Source organism: Myotis yumanensis, unplaced genomic scaffold, assembly GCF_028538775.1.
Source record: "Myotis yumanensis isolate MYYU_CA2020_CCGP unplaced genomic scaffold, mMyoYum1.0.hap1 SCAF_4, whole genome shotgun sequence".
In the NCBI taxonomy this organism is placed as follows: domain Eukaryota; kingdom Metazoa; phylum Chordata; class Mammalia; order Chiroptera; family Vespertilionidae; genus Myotis; species Myotis yumanensis.
In genome coordinates this window covers 110,031,652-110,048,825 of record NW_027223755.1, presented here as the reverse complement: position 1 = coordinate 110,048,825, position 17,174 = coordinate 110,031,652, and the positions used below count along the sequence as shown (strand labels likewise).

At 48.5% G+C, this 17,174-nt stretch overlaps 1 protein-coding gene across 5 annotated transcripts in view; it reads right to left on the bottom strand.

Annotated features, from left to right (window-relative positions):
• The window catches only part of GGA2 (golgi associated, gamma adaptin ear containing, ARF binding protein 2), a 49,113-nt gene extending 35,761 nt beyond the window's left edge, over positions 1-13,352 (bottom strand). For all 5 annotated transcript variants that reach the window (XM_070413682.1, XM_070413683.1, XM_070413684.1 and 2 more), the window contains exons 1-4: positions 13,271-13,352; positions 2,989-3,073; positions 2,150-2,225; positions 977-1,075 (exon numbers count right to left, since the gene is read on the bottom strand). In XM_070413682.1, coding sequence (XP_070269783.1) covers positions 977-1,075; positions 2,150-2,225; positions 2,989-3,073; positions 13,271-13,334 — 324 coding nt within the window. In that variant the 5' untranslated portion in view covers positions 13,335-13,352. The remainder of the gene's footprint in view (positions 1-976; positions 1,076-2,149; positions 2,226-2,988; positions 3,074-13,270) is intronic.
• Positions 13,353-17,174: the final 3,822 nt, after the last annotated feature.

Below are 17,174 nucleotides of genomic sequence, written 5' to 3'. Positions count from 1 at the left end.
CAGAGAAGTGTTGCTGGAAAGCAGCAAAGAAAGGCTCCATCTGTCTCAGTTACCTGAGAATGCGGAGCTGAGACAGGTGCCAGGGGGGAAGGTGCAGAGGACAAGGCAAGAAGTGGTATAAAACTTAAAGGCACATCTAGAATCTCTTGCTGTCTACCAGGAAACCTGTGCTCCCCATCTAGGCCACCCATCCATAAGGCCATTGGGCAACACACACACACACACACACACACACACACACGCACACACACACACGCACACTAGAAGCCCAGTGCATGAAATTTATGCACTTGAGGGGTGGTGCAGTCTGGGAGCCCACGGGGAGCCGGCCTAAGCTGGTAGTCAGACATTGTTAGCGCTGCCGCAGAGGCGCGAGAGGCTCCCACCACGGCAGCTGCGCTCACCAGCCATGAGCCTGGCTTCTGGCTGAGTGGTGCTCCCCCTGTGGGAGTGAACTGACCACCAGGGGGGCAGTTCCTGCGTTGAGCGTCTGCCCCCTGGTGGTCAGTGCGCATCATAGCAACCGGTCGTTCCGCTGTTCGGTTGATTTGCATATTGGTCTTTTATTACATAGGATTTTTATTGATTTTAGAAAGAGAAGAAAGAAGAGGAAGAGAGAGAGAAACATTAATTGGTTGCCTTCCCCAACCTAGACCAAACCTGCAACCTAAGTATGTGTCCTGACCAAGAATCAGACTGGCAACCTTTCAGTGCACATGATAACACTCAACCAACTGAGCCCCTCAGTCTGGGCCAAAAGGCCATTTTTAAAGGGAGAATAATTTAAAGATGCTAACAATGGAGGGCAGAGATCAGCAAAGTCATCCTAGACCTTGGAGAAGAGAGCTTTGCCATCTAGGGCCTCCTCTCTCAGCTCCTTCACAAACCTGAGACAGGCCGTACACAGGAGGGGGCAAGAGTTTGAAGGCTGGGCCAGGTGCAGTACAGTAAGCAGGGCCAAGACCACGGCACTCACCTTTGGGGACAGCACTTTGATCAGCTCATTCAGGAAGCGGAACTTGGCCACCTCGTTGTGGAACTTCTCTCCACAGTGGTTTACACACGTCTCCAGCACCTGCACAGACACGGGACTCCCACGAGAATGGGAAAACCTCTGGCTCCAGGCTCGCCTGAAATCTGATGAGCATTTGCTGGAACCAGAGCTAGTTTTTACTTGGGACTATGAGGACACTGAAGTTTGGGGGAAAGGGTAACATTTTCAGATTTTTTTTTAAAATGCACCTATTTGATCTTGCTATATCTAACATGTTTGTGCCCAGAAAACAGCTCAGTGGTGTGTGTACTCTGAAGTCACCCCACCTTTGAGATCCTTTGGGCAGGTGACTCCCTCCCACTCAGAGGCCACATCCAGTATGTAAGGCCCATGAATTGCTGAGCCACACGTCCCCTGCTGGCATGCAAGTGGGGCCTACACACATTTTCTTTGGTCCACACTACTGTTAAACATTTCAGGTTAGTCACCAACATAAAAAAATTCAGAGAATTCACGCCTGGCTGGCGTAGCTCAGCAGTTGAACATCAAGCCAGGAAGCAAGAGGCCACCGGTCAGGGCACATGCCTGGGCTCAATCCCCACAGGTGTGCAGGAGGCAGCTGATTGATGATGTTTCTCTCTCATCAATGATTCTATCTCTATCCCTCTCCCTTCCTCTCTCTCTAAAACAATCAATGAAATATATATTTTTTTTAATTCAGAGAATTCATACAAAAATCTGGACTTACGGTTTCTCTTTAAAAACAAGAAGTTCTAACAACAATGGGCCCAAACTCATGGCTGGCAATACCAGCCGGTGCCACACTGCAGCCATCCTTCCCTGGCTGGGCGAGTGCTCTCCAGGATTTTGGTCCTCACCCAGTGGCTCACTCACTACGTCACCAGTCTGGCCCTGTGGGCACTTAACTTACCAGCCCTGGTCTATGAAGAGCTAAGGAAATAAAACCTTTCTTTCCTTCTCCCAAAGCAAGCTTGGCGCTGCTCTCTAGAAGCAGACCTAGGACGGGCAACCAGAGCCCAGCCTCCGTGGCCAGCGAAGGTGAACCTCTCAGGCTCCCCAACACTCCACAATGGGGCTGGGGCCCAGCTCCCTCTGGCTCAGGACAGGAGAACTGAGGCTAAGGGCCAAGCTTACCGTTAAGGCATAAAGAGCTTCTTTCTCTTGTGGAGACTGGATCTTGTGGGCCAACAGCCAGGGCGCATGGGTTGGGCTAAGGGAAAACAAAGACACCTGGGCTCTGGGCAGACAGTCTGGCTAAGTACGCTCCATGAAGTCTCCTCCCTTCCAGGAGTTTGGTCCCACAACAGAGGGGAATGTGACTGGCACATGGCCCATGCACAAGCCTCTGAAGGAGGCCAACCCCACCTTCCCTTCCCACAACTACTGCTGTCCAGACACACCACCCTCCCCAACTCATGCACCCCAAAGCTCCGAGCAGAGCAGTCAGGACCAGGCCTACAGGTAGCCAGGTCATGAGCAACAAAGACCCTGTTTGTTGTCTGATAAACACTAGAGAAGACAGTGCGATCAAACTTTTAGCCCATTTCCAAATGCTGAATAGTCAGCAATATGCAGAATAAACATCTGATTCTTCAGTTCCTGTCCAGACGCTTTGGAAAAAAAATTCAACACAATCTTGCCCTTTTCTTGCCTCTTCTAAAGAAAAGTTACATTGAAATTATGGAGAGCATATGAGCTCTTTCACGCTGCTACCTTCTACACGTATGTAACATCCAGGTCTCCTGAGTATGACTACTTCATAATGCTATTTTAAAAATAATTGCCAGTTACAAACTGACTATTCATTTGTTTGTTTTTAAAAAACCACATGAATTTGCTATCTCTAAAAAAAAAAAAATGATGTTCTCAGTAGACTGTGGAGGTGAAAAAGAAAGGCTATTAAAATAGCCCCAAGGCAAACGGCATGCACTTAGTCCAAGGACCCCCGTGGTCCAGCGTGAAGGTCACCTTACCCATTGGAATCAGTGTTCACCTGGTCACAGAAGTTCTGGATAGCTGACCAATCCTGTTCTGGCATGCTTGGGTCTGTGGCTTTATCTGTCAAGTAAATAAAAGATAAAATTACAGAAAGCATAATAAAATTACAGAAAGCATAATAAAATTACAGAAAGCATAATAAAAAGAAACATACACCTCTTCCCCTAAAATAAATATGACAGCCAAGAGCTATGACATCACACCTCTAGGGGATCAGACCTCTAGGCGACAGCCGAGACAGGCTCATCCCTGTGCTGTCCCCACCACAAGCAGAGCGGCTGGCACATGACTCAGCCTCAGTGAACATTTGCTGACTGAATGAACAAGCATATTAGTTGTCAAGCTATAGCCCTGAAAGGGGCTCCATTGCCAGTGCAGGGAGCGGGACTCTCTTGCCATGAGGGTGGCAGGGGCCAGCACCTGGGAGGCTATTTGTAAGTTTCTTAGCTTTGTGACAGGAGGACAGAATACACTGAGGCTCTAGGAAGCTCCACTTGGTTATCTCACCATCTCCTCAAAAGCAACACCCTTAAATCTAAGCCTCGGCTTATTGAAGTCCTCCCTGACCATCCTATGTAAGAAGCTTCTCCATGTGTTGGCAGCTTGTCAATCTGACCTGAGGACATCTCCTCGCCTTCACTCCTCATGATGCTGCTGTCCCTCTTCACTACCACACACATTCCCAGGGACTCAGATCCAATCATACTAGGGTTCTCCACCTGAATACTCATACTTGGGTGAAATCTGAAAACACTGAGCAGTGAAGGGCATCAGGGCAGAGCCAGAGAGAGGCAGGAGCTACGTGGAGCGGGGCATTATCAGAAGCTTGACATGAGACCACAGTCCACTGAGGGAGGGGTAATTCCTGACCTCCCTGGGACACCCGTTTGTATGCATCCTTCCTGGTGCTGATGGTAGCAGCTTCTTCCTCTCCTCCCTCGAGAAAACCTGTGCTGCAGCCCAAGGATACCCACCCACGTGTCCCCATCCCAGACTGAGCCAGGTCACATTCTCTCACAAAAGCAGTCGCTGAAACTAGCTTCCCAACACCCTGCTCTCCCCACTGTCTGGCCCATCAAGGCCGACCAGTGGAACATAGGCAGAGGCAGACATGGCAGTTTGAGCAGGCTAATCACAGGAACCAATCAAGCAGAAATAATAAAATGTTTCTGGACTCAAAGTGGGAGGCATGGGAAAACAAGGGAGGGCCTGTAGCAACAAGGTGTACGAACCGGAGAAAGTACAACATAGGAACAGAGAAAGAACACATCGAAACAGGGAAAGTCCAGCACAGGGACAGAGAAAGAACACACAGACACAGGGAGAGTCCAGTACAGGGACAGAGAGGGAACACAGACACAGGGAGAGTCCAGCACAGGGACAGAGAGGGAACACAGACACAGGGAGAGTCCAGCACAGGGACAGAGAGGGAACACAGACACAGGGAGAGTCCAGCACAGGGACAGAACACACAGAAACAGGGACAGTTCAGGTCTGTTGCTGGGCAAGAACAATTGAGGGAATCAATCAGGTGACAACACAGATAGACTAGAGCAGGCTTTTAACAAATATACTAGTGTACCCCTGGACTACAAGGCTTTAGGGGGGAAGCCCATTATTGGGACCCCTTCCTTGCGAGGAGTCTGAATCTGCTTGTAATAAATTTTCCACACTTTTGCTTAAATCTTCTGGTCCACGGACGACAACCCCAGGAAAAACACCTCAGCTCACCTTTCCAGTCACCACAGCGATTCTCAGAAAACCTGATTAAGGGGGCGTGAAGCATCTAACAAAACCCTACACCATTTAAGCTTCCTGAGGTTTCGGTTCACTACAAGGTCAAGGCTGACACCTCAAAGGCATTCCACTCTCAACACATGAGAACAGCAGGCAGGCCCCAGCCCCCGCCCCCTCACTGGCCTCCCAGAGGCAGGTCAAAGGACAAGACAGGCACCAGCTTTTCCAGAGAAAGGAGAAGCTTCTGTGAGGCTGTCACATTGCAAACCCTCCCAATGTCAAGCAGCGGGAAGATCTATAAAGTGTGAGTGTTTCTTATTTTTATCATCAGATCTCACTCAAGGTTCGTTTTAACCCCAAGTAACTGCAACAATAGTCACAGCTGCCACTTAAAGAGCTTCCTGTGGCCCGGACACCATGCTGAGTGTTTCCCAATCAGGCCTTCCTTCCCTTATAGCCTCAGAACAGTTGAAATTGGTCCTATTATCTCACCATTTTAAAGGGTGTCCCAAAATTCATGCAAGAAGTAATTTTGATAGAAAACACAGGTTTATAATTAAAAATTGTAAATTTTTTATTGATTCATAAAGTATACAGTATAGGGTTATGTATGGAATAGCATATTGGGTAAATGGCCTCCTCGGCTTTGCTGGCACATACACACTCTTTTGTTGAAATTTTCCATGACCGTTTTGCATAAATGTGGCTGAATTTCGATGAGGCTCATTTTCATCTTGATGGCTTGGTTAATCGACAAAATTGTCCCATTTGGGGTTCAGAAAATCCACGAGTGATTGTTGAGAAACAAATGCATCCACAACATGTCACTGTTTGGTGCGGATTTTGGGCTGGAGGCATCATCGGACCATTCTTCTTCGAAAATGCGGCTCCTCAGGCAATAACAAAAGAGTGTGTATGTGCCAGCAAAGCCGTGGAGGCCATTTACCCGATATGCTATTCCATACATAACCCTATACTGTATACTTTATGAATCACTAAAAAATTTACAATTTTTAATTATAAACCTGTGTTTTCTATCAAAATTACTTCTCGCGTGAATTTTGGGACACCCTTTACTAGTGAAGAGGCCCGCCCATCCACAAAGCTATAAGAGGAGAGACAATAACTGTCCCAGGTCGGCCTGACTCCTGGCCCACGCTCTTCACAGTAAAGGCTTCAGTTCCTGGATAAAGGTAGGACATCTCTGCGAACTCGTTTCCTTGCCTTTCTTGCCACTAAGTCACCAGCTCCCTAGGCAAGAAGGTCCATATCATTCACCTTCCAGCACTAACACAGTCACTGGCACAGGTATTTACTACGTGAATGAATGATTCATCTTTTGCTATGCAGTTTGGCCAGGTGGCTGGACAGACTGCTGACTCCAGGAGACGGCTATTCCAGTTCTGAAATAACTGGGTCTCCCAACACATAACCCCAGCTACTTCAGAAGCCTAGAGCAGCTCCAAAGAACATGACCCCCACAGCACAGAAACTGGGTCCGACTGGGCCAAAGCAACTACCCAGACCTGCTGATGCCAATCCCCTAATGAGTGGCTTGCTGACGCCAATCCCCCTGAGAGGGCATAGCCAGCAAGAAACTCACAGAACCCCTTTCCTGTGTCTCTGGACCATCACTGCCCCATCAGGGCACTGAGAATGGCTACCCCTGGCACCAAGGCGTTTATTTAACTGGCACTTGGGCACACAAATAATACTACTGTCATAGATTAGCTTAATAAAAGCAAGGTGTGATCAGCTACGAGGGAGAGACCAAGATGGCGGCGTAGGTAAACACCGGAGACCTCTGCCGCAAACAACCATTTCAAAAATACAACTAAAAGACTGAACGGACATCACCCAGAACCACAGGAAGGCTGGCTGAAGAGAGACTCTACAACTAGAAGGAAAGAGAACAGCAAATCGAGGCTCAGAGGCGGCGCAGTGTGGAAAATACAAAGGTACCGAGGTGCGCGCGAAAGCGGGCTGGTGGCTGAGGGCGCGGTTGTCGTTTTCGGTCGGGAGTGAGTCTCAGACTCTGGGCTCCAGATCCGGGCGAGTCTCTAGGGACCCAGACTCAAACGGGAGAAGCGGGATTATCCGGCATCAGTTGGAACCTGAGGGCAGCTTTCTCTCCGAGGTTTGCAGTGGCTGCCGGGGTTCTGAGAAGCAGAGCCTCTGGGAACGGGACTGAGCGTGGCCATAACTGCTCCCTCCGCCCGCCCTGTTGATCCCGCCCCGCCCAAAGCCTGCGCACAGCCATTTGCCGATCGCCTCAGGCAAAGGCTGGATTAGCGCCTCCCCAGAAGGCAGACGTTTTCCGTACAGCTGATTCCTATAGCCAGTCGGCCTGGGGGTCAAATCCCTCTAGTGTTAACTACAACAATTAAGGCTTGGCTAGAACAAGACTGCGCACAGAGACCACAAGGGGGTGCACCAAGAAAGCATAAAAGATGCGGAGACAAAAAAACATGACAGAAATGGAGGATATGGAGCTAAGAATCGCAATTTTGAGGGCTTGCCATAAATTTGTGCAGAGCCTCACGAAAACTAATGAGACCCTCGATGCTACGATAAAGAAATTAGAAAGTAAGCATACACGGACTGAAATAAAGAATATTATACCCAATAGCAGACCAGAGGAGTACAATAATCAAACCAAAGATTCGACAAAAAACACCCAATTGGAAAAGCAAAATGAAAAAAGAATCCGAAAGTGTGAAGATAGTGTAAGGAGCCTCTGGGACAGCTTTAAGCGGTCTAATATCAGAGTCATTGGAGTGCCAGAAGATGAGAGACAGCAAGATATTGAAAACCTATTTCAAGAAATAATGGCAGAAAACTTCCCCCACCTGGTGAAAGAAATGGACTTACAGGTCCAAGAAGCGCAGAGAACCCCAAACAAAAGGAATCCAAAGAGGACCACACCAAGACACATCATCATTAAAATGCCAAGAGCAAAAGACAAAGAGAAAATCTTAAAAGCAGCAAGAGAAAGAGGCTCAATTACCTACAAGGGAATACCCATACGACTGTCAGCTGATTTCTCAACAGAAACTTTGCAGGCCAGAAGGGAATGGCAAGAAATATTCAAAGTGCTGAATACCAAGAACCTACAACCAAGATTACTTTATCCAGCAAAGCTATCATTCAGAATTGAAGGTCAGATAAAGAGCTTCACAGATAAGGAAAAGCTAAAGGAGTTCATCACCGCCAAACCAGTATTATATGAAATGCTGAAAGGTATCCTTTAAGAAGAGGAAGAAGAAGAAAAAGGTAAAGATACAAATTATGAACAACAAACATGCATCTATCAACAAATGAATCTAAGAATCAAGTGAATAAATAACCTGATGTACAGAATGAACTGGTGATTATAATAGAATCAGGGACATAGAAAGGGAATAGACTGACTATTCTTGGGGGAAAAAGGGGTGTGGGAGATGCGGGAAGTGACTGGACAAAAATCATGCACCTATGGATGAACACAGTGGGTGGGGAGTGAGGGTGGAGGGTGGGGTGGGAGCTGGAAGGAGGGGAGTTATGGGGGGAAAAAAGAGGAACAAATGTAATAATCTGAACAATAAAGATTTAATTTAAAAAAAATAAAAATAAAAAAAAAAATAAAAGCAAGGTGTGTAGGCATTTCAAGTAGACTACTCGGTAAGAGATATTAAGAAAACTGTTGAGCCCTAGCCGGTTTTGCTCAGTGGATAGAGCAAAGGCCTACGGACTGAAGGGTCCCAGATTCGGTTCCGGTCAAGGGCACATGCCCGGGTTGCACACTCGATCAATCGTTAGGAGCATGCAGGAGGCAGCCAATTAAGGATTCTCTCTCATCATTGATGTTTCTCTCTCTCTCTCCCGCTCCCTTCCTCTCTGAAATCAATAAAAATGTTAAAAAGGAAAGAAGGAAGAAAAGAAAAGAAAAGAGAAGAGAAGAGAAGAGAAGAGAAGAGAAGAGAAGAGAAGAGAAGAGAAGAGAAGAGAAGAGAAAAGAAAAGAAAAGAAAACCGTTGAGCCCTGGCTTGGTGTGGCTCAGTTGGATGAGCATCATCCTGTGTAGTGGGGGCCTCCGGTTTGGTTCCTGGCCAGGGTGCGTGCAGAGATTGGCTGATTAGTATTTCTCTCTCATGTCAACGTTTTTCTCTCTCCCCTCCTCTCCCTTCCTCTCTCTCTAAAATTAAAAAAAAAAAAGTTAAAATAAAAGAGGAAAGAAAACTGCTTACACTTCTGATTGTGAGTGAAATGACTCATCCTAGAGTGACTAATCCAGAAGAAATACCACCTCCCACCCCCTGCACCCAAACGCAGGGGCATGCCTCTGGCCCTCTGGCCGGCCGGAGCAGCCTGTGCTATATGACAGGGGAGCCCTAAGGAGCATCGGATTCAACCCATCCACAGCAGGCACTGCACTGCGAGGGGACCCATCCGCAGGAGGTGCACTGACTGCTCCGGCCCAGCAGCCATTCAACAAGCATATGCTGAAGGGTATCTTGTGCTGGGCTCCTCGACAGAGATTGAACTCAGCCCTGGAGAAGCTCCGAGACATAAATAGATTGTAACCCAGACACTCCTAATCCCCAAGGGAGGCATACAAGTGGGGCTGGAAAAAAGACAGGACACACCCCTGGGAGGAGGTCCAGCTGGAAGGGACTCACTGAGCACCCGGCTTTAAGCTACTGCCTGCTGGCGGCACGACCAGCTACGTGAATCCCAGAGACCCAGAGGGCCTGGTCTGCTTTTAATAGCAAGAGACTGGCAACCACCTAAGATGTCCACTACTGGGGACTGGTTAGCCAAGCCACAGTACACCCATGCATCGGGGTGTCTGGGGCTTTCATTAACAGGAATCCGGCAGTTACACACAGTCATGTGAAACACTGACCAAAATTATCCACGCGGGCAAACTCCTGAATGACACAGTTGCTGTGTGTATTTTTAAAGCGTGAAACTTCTGGTAACAGCTTCCTGATGACCCTTTGGGGAACTACGCCTTCCCTATTCTAGGTGTAATGGTTTTCCTTTTCCCCTGTCTTTGGGAATCCTATATGAGCTAGTGTTCTGTCACTCACAACTAGAAAGACTAATGATAACAGTAGCTCACATTGCTATGTGCCAGGCACTACTCCAAGTGTTCACAGGTATTGATTCCTTTGATGCCTATGACCCTAAAAGGCGCCTGTTTTGACTCTAGTCCCCTCTTGGAAACTCAGCTGCCCTGCTTGATGAGGCAAAGCCTGTCAATGAGCCCAAGCTCAGCAGTCCTCAGCAACCTAAGTGACTTCCTTCTCCACCCAGCCTGCTGCCCTGGCCTTTGCAACCTCCCCACCCTCATCCTCCCACTGCACCCCCTCAGTGCCCCAGCCCCGCCTCCCACAACTCTGGTTTAACTCTAGTTCACCTTCTCTGCTCCTACTGGGTGGAGGTCGGGAGGCATCAGGTGATCCTGCCTCTCCCCCGCAAGGGACATCGGGCAGTGTCTGGAGACATTTTTGACCAACTGGGAAAAGGGTGTGTGCTGTTGGTGTCTAGTGGGTAGAGGCCAGGGATTCCACTAACCAGCTATATGCACAGGACAGAATTATAAGGTCCAAAATGTCAACAGCACTGAAATTGAGAAACCGTGTCCCCAAGTGTCCAGGTGGGCTCCCTTCTGTTTCTCTTACCAACCATTCCCAGACACCCCCACCTTCCTCACACCCCATCAGCCCCTAACACTTTTTTTTTGGGGGGGGGGTTACAGGGGTGTTACTGACAAACTTACTTGCATGTGCCATCATCTTTATCTCCTTCCCAGACATTCAGAAAAACAAAAGGTGCCCGTCCTCTGTCTCCCTTTCTGCTCTAGCTCTGACCTTGAGCACCTTTAAGCCCCTCTGCAATGGCTTGAACGTGGGACCTTGAATTCAAGAGGGAAAGTTCCCCCAAAGCAACATCAAGCAGAGAGGGGCTCAGTGATGCCCACCTCCTTTTCAGACCTCCTTTACATCCGAATTCCCTCTGGCTACTCTCTCTCCTCCATTTCATATCCAAACACCATTTAGCCCGGCTGGGTATGGCTCAGTGGTTGAGCGTCCATCCAGGAACCAAAAGGTCACTGATTTGATTCCCGGTCAGGGCACATACCCGGGGTTATGGGCTTGATCCCCAGAAGGGAGTGTGCAGGAGGCAGCCTATTAATGATGTTTCTCTCACATGATTGATGTTTCTATCTCTCTCCCTCTTCCTTCCTCTCTCTCTAAAAATCAATAAAAACATTTTTTTAAGGGGGGGGAGGGGCTGATAGCCAGAGACTACATCTCCCCACAGATTAATTCTGCCTGGCCTGGACTAGATGAACTTCATTTTCGAAGTAGTTGTCAGCTTTTATTATTTATTTATTTAATGTTTTAGTTATTGACTTGAGAGGAAGGGAGGGAGAGGAGGGTAGAAAAGTGAGAGAGTGGGCAAGGAAGAAAGGAAGAGAGGGAGGGATGGAGAGAAACATTGACTTGTTCCACTTATTTATTCATTCATTGTTGATTCTTGTATGTGCCCTGACCAGGGATAAAACCCACAACTTTGGCACAATCGGACGAGGTTCCAACCAACTGAGCAACCTGGCCAGGGTATAGTTATCGGCTTTTAAAAACTCAAAAAATTTCACGTAAAAATGCAGGTTCCAGCCCTATGTGAAAAACTGAAAGCTCTCCAACTCTGGCACTATGTCGGCCTAAAACAGCTGGAGCTGAGGAACCGCCTTGGGCACTTTCCCTCTCATCTCTTCCACCTGGTCATCGAGAGGGTCCACGGTCCGGTCAGTGGGCCAGCACCTGCTGTCCTCTCACCCAGCCCACTCGAGCTTTTTGCAACTCCAGCCTGAGTCTACTGTTCACCTTTTACCTCCCAGCTCCCACCTGCCCACCCCTGTCTGCTTCTCCTGTCTTCAGGCAGCTTTTCCTATCTGCTTCTCTTTTTTTCTTTCTTTCTTTTTAGAATATATTTTTATTGATCTCAGAGAGGAAGGGAGAGATAGAAACATCGATGATTAGAGAGAATCACTGACGGGCTGCCTCCTGCACGCCCCGCACTGGGGATGGAGCCTGCACCCCAGGCATGTGCCCTGACTGGGAATTGAACCATGACCTCCTGGTTCATAGGTCAACTGAGCCACGCTGGCCGGGTCCTATCTGCTTCTTAAATGTTGAGGTTCCCCATGCAAGTCTCTGCCCTTCCTCATATTCACAGCCTCCCTGGACAAGCTCATGCCAATGAACTGAAGAGTCCCAAGCTGACCTGCAGCTCTGACCTGACCTGGGGCCGACCAACTAACCTAGAGAGGATCTCTCACTGCGCCAACATCACCGCAACCTCCACAACCCACTGTCTCCTCCTTCCTACACCAGCTCCTCCCGACAGGTGACGCGTCTGGAACCAACCAGCTACGGAGCCAGAAACCTGGGACCCAGCCCGGATTCCTCCCCGTCTCTGGCCTCCACTCGAATGCCTCCAGGCTGGTTTGTGCCTGCTAACTGTTTCTACTCTCCGTCCTAAAGCCTCTGTCCCACCTGAGCCCCAAAACACCACCAAAAGAGCCTTAACACTCCCCCCCCCCCCACCCGAAGTCTCAGGCCACATGGCGGCAGGCGATACTCTGAAGAGGTGTCCTTGGTCTCAAATCCTCTGGCCGAAGTCCAACGCTCTGCCCCTCAACCCCACATCACGGGATACATTATAAACTCCCTTCTGCAGCAACAAGCCCCTGAACAACCTGCCCCAACGCGCCCTGCAGCCTTGGCCTCTCGGCCGCGCACCCCGGCCGCCTCCTGCCCCGCAGCTGTGCACTGTGGTTCCGTCTGAAATGTCGTCGCCTCCATTACCCACTCAAATGCTATACCCACTGAAACAGTCCCCAGGGGGAAAACAAAAATTCCTACTACCGAACGTCAAACCAACGCGTCCCTCTGCCCATTATAAACAAGGCGATGTTAGGGGCTTGGATCAACCGAAAACTGTCTCTGTGAGCGAGGACCCGGTGCGAGGCATCCGCGCCCCGCCCCTCCGAGCCCGATGCCAGGCGCACACTCCCCCTGGGCTCTCGGCTCCTCCGCGGTAACCCGGGGACGGTCACCGGCCCACCCTGGGGTCAAGCTCACGGGAGGCGACACTACCCGTCAGCCGCCCGGCCCCTGCGAACACCACGCACAGGAGAAGGACTGGTGGCAGGAGAGACGGCAGCAGGACCCTCCCAGCCCCGGAGCGCAGGGGGCACGTCCCCGCCTCCAAACCGGGTGAGCGACGGGAGCCGCCGCTCGGGACCCCCTGCGGGTTCACCGCGGCTGAAACCGGCTTTCGGCTCAGGGCTCGGCACGGAAGACAGGCCCGACGTCAGGGACCCGCGAAGGCCTGCCCGGGGCTGGACACGGGGCTCCGCCCGCGGCCCCGCGGACCCCGCCCGGCAGGCCCCGGAGGAAAGGCGGGGAGCGGGAAGCCAGGCCTCACGTGCGGCGCTGGGCCGCGTCCAGGGCGCGGGCTACTCACTGAGCCACAGCTCCAGCGCCGCCGCCGGCCCCGGGGGCCCCTCGGCCGCCTGGCCGCTCGCCATCGCCGCCGCCGCCGCCGCCGCCGCCGCCGCCGCCGCCGCCGCCATGGGCCCCCGCACCGCGGCTGAGCCCGCGGCCACCCGCGTCCGGCCGCCGCCGCCGCCTGGCTGGCTGCTCACGCCGACGGGCAGGCGCGGGCCTTACGTCACGGGGCGGGGCCTGGGCGGACACGCCCACCGCGGACCCCGCCTGCGCGCGGCCTCGCCGAGGTCCCCACCGCTGGTCCCGCGTCGGCCCGTCGAGCCCGCCCTGCCAGGCTGGCGCCCTCGCACCCTTCAGAGGCTGTCCTGCCAGGCCAGCCGGGACGCACCGGTACCTCTGAAGGGCAGATAAGGAGTAATTGGCAGCACTTTTATCCAGGAGGGTTTCCCTGAGCGCCTTCTCCAGAGTGGCATGCCCTTCCCCTCCTTGTTCTGCTTTATCTCCTCCATAACACCTTACACTATCAACGTGCTAGTTGTTTATTTGCTTATTTTGTTAAAGGATAACTACTGCCCCCCCCCCCAAAAAAGTCTTGGTTCTTATACCATGGATAGAGTGTGCACTAGGACACGAGCACATGTTAAATATTTTTTTAACGTTAATGAACTGCAGGAACCAAGATATTACAATCCATTCAAAAGAGAAGTCAGACAAAGGGGCAGATTTTTTAAAAAATATGTTTTATTGATTTTTACAAAGAGGAAGGGAGAGGGATAGAGTTAGAAACACCGATCAGTTGCCTCCTGCATAACCCCCACTGGGGATTGATCCCGCAACCAAGGTACATGCCCTTGACCGGAATCGAACCCAGGATCCGTCAGTCCGCAGGCCAACACTCTATCCACTGAGCCAACCAGGTTAGGGCCAAAGGGGCAGATTTATACTGAGGAAAGGAATGTTGCAACAGATGCTCAGGTGGGCACAAAACAGCTTTTCTACCAGCTGTGAGAGTTGTTCATCCTGCAGACAGAATTGATTTGTGTGTCTCTAGGCAAGAATTGCTTGCCTGGTTGTCAGTTACTACAACTGAGAAGTTGTAGGACATCTCTCTGAGATGGTGAAAGGCGGGGAGTGGAATGGCATGCTGTCTAGACCAGTGATGGCGAACCTATGACACGCGTGTCAGAGGTGACACTCGAACTCATTTTGAGTGACACGCATCGACAGAGACAAAAAAATGCATAATTCAAATATTTGTCTCTCGCAACGACCAGAGTTGGGCATCACTCGAGTAATATTATTACTCACGTTACTCATGATCAATAATGCAATTCTAAAACTGGATGTAAACATGTATGTACATCGGTGTTGGGTAGCAAAGATACATAGTGAAAACATCCCAGATACATTGTTCCAATATTGACATTAATATAAAAAGGCTAAGAATTGCAATATAAAGAGATTAATCTTTACTCATGACATTTTATTTTTACTCGAGTGACAAAATGCCCAATTCTGGAAACGGCCTCGTTATTGTCAACATGTGCCCCCGGTAAGCTTCCCGTGCATTCGGGTGCACTTGGCAAATGGACATACTTGATCGCCATGTTCGTTAGGAGACAGGAGTGGGAGGGTAAGAAGAAAAAGATATACAGTGCAACAGTGCTCGACGAGACATTCTGTGTGTCGGATAATTGAATACAGCACCATATATTTGTTGGTTATACATACTATCTTTGAATTGTTTTGTACCAGGAGTCAGTGCAACAACACTGCAAAAAGTTAATAGGTAAGAAACCTATCAACCTTTTATAAAAAACGCCGTGATTTATATTTATTTATTTTTGCAGCCTTGTGTTGGAGAATCAAAAAAATAAAAAAGCAAGATTGAATGATAAAGGAAGTGGAAGTAGCAGTAGCCGACCCTTTCAAGACATATGAACCGAGATGTACGGGATTGTCGACAGAAACAACAGATCATTGTACGTACTGTGTAATGAAACAGTAGTAAGCAGAATGTGGAATGTAAAGAGACATTTTGAAACTAATCATTGTCAGCTCTTGAAAAAAAGTATCGATGAAAGGAAGGAATACATTTCTAGGCAGCTACACCTCTATAAAAGTCAATCAAATTCCATTGAAAGGACAGAACGGGGCTGATAACCGTGTTCCTAACTCCTCTTCAAGCAAAAGCCATAGAATGTATCAGTTGCTCAGCCAGCCCTTATCTCAGCCAATAGGAACGCAAGGAAACTAGCCCAAGGCCAAAAGTATGCTAGCCACCTCCTGTCTGTGTAACCAGACCCTAGCTGCACCCTACCCTTGCGTCATTAGCCCCCCCCCCCCCCCCCCCCCATCACTCAACCAACCAGAATCGGCCAAATTAGTGGTCCGAGTGAGCCCCCACCCCCTGTCCCAACCCCTATAAATTCTTTGTTCTCTTAGAACTCGGGGCTCTCTCTTGCATCCAGTAATGGAGGCAGGAGGGGGACCAAGTCCCGGGCTTGAATAAAAGACCCTTTGCTTTTGCATCGGAAAAGGCTCCCTGGTCGTGGATTATTGGGGACCCCGAACTCTGGGCATAACACCATCATTAAATTTGTAAGATGCTCTACAAATTTAACATCAGCAAGTTACTGTATTGCTCACGCCATAGCTCAGCATGGAAAAGCCCTCAGTGACGGAGAATTTATTAAGGAAACATTTCTAAGATGTGCACCAGCTCTATTTCATGATATGAAAAATAAGATGATATTATTAAAAGAATTTCTGAGTTACCACTCAGTAGAAATACTATCAAAGACAGAATAATAGATCTTAACAAAAAGGTACAACATCAATTAAAAAAAGACTTAAATAGTTGTAAATATTTTTCGATTTCTCTTGATGAAACTACTGATGTCACATCAAATGCTCGGTTGGCCATTATTGCTAGATATTCTGATGGTCTCACATTGAGAGAAAAGTTGATGAAGTTAGAATCAGTGCCAGTGAGTACATCAGGAAACGAAATATGTAAGGTTGTTATAAAAACATTCAATGACCTAAACATTGATATCTCTAAAATTGTGTCAGTCACGACAGATGGGGCACCAAATATGGTGGGAAAAAATGTGGGATTCCTGAAATTGTTTATGGAAGCTATTAGACATCCACTTGTACCTTTTCATTGCATTATCCATCAGGAGGTGTTGTGTGCCAAATCGGGATTCTCAGAATTGAATGATTTAATGTCAGTTGTAACAAAAATTGTGAATTTTATAGCTTCTCGGCCCCTTCACAAGCGAGAATTTTCTGCACTTTTACAGGAAGTTGATTCAACCTACAGTGGACTACTGATGTTCAATAATGTGAGATGGCTGAGTCGAGGTAAAGTACTTGAGCGCTTTGTGGAGTGCTTTGAAGAAATTACGGTATTTATTGAGAAGAAGGATCTGGCAAACTTTCCTCAGATCAATGATCATAAGTGGGTCAGCAATTTGATGTTTTTTACAGATCTCTCTGTTCATATGAATGAACTGAACTTAAAATTACAAGGTTTTGGCAAAAGTATTGATGTTATATTTGGATACATCAAATCTTTTGAAAATAAACTTAAAATTTTCAGGTGAGATATTGAAACTAAAACTTATAAGTATTTTCCTCGTATAAAAAAGTATTTCTAGAAGGCCACTACAACAAGTGTAATGGACTCCATACTTATGTACCAGAATATAGTAAACTCATTATTTGAACAGTTCAGTGAAAGATTCGACCAATTTAGAAGCCTAGAACAGACCATTAAAATAATTAAGTATCCCGATATAGTTGTTTACAGTACTTTGGAATTAAAGGATTTCCAATGGATGCAAATTGATGATTTAGAGATGCAACTTGCAGGTTTTCTTTTATTTATTTATTTATTTATTTATTTATTTATT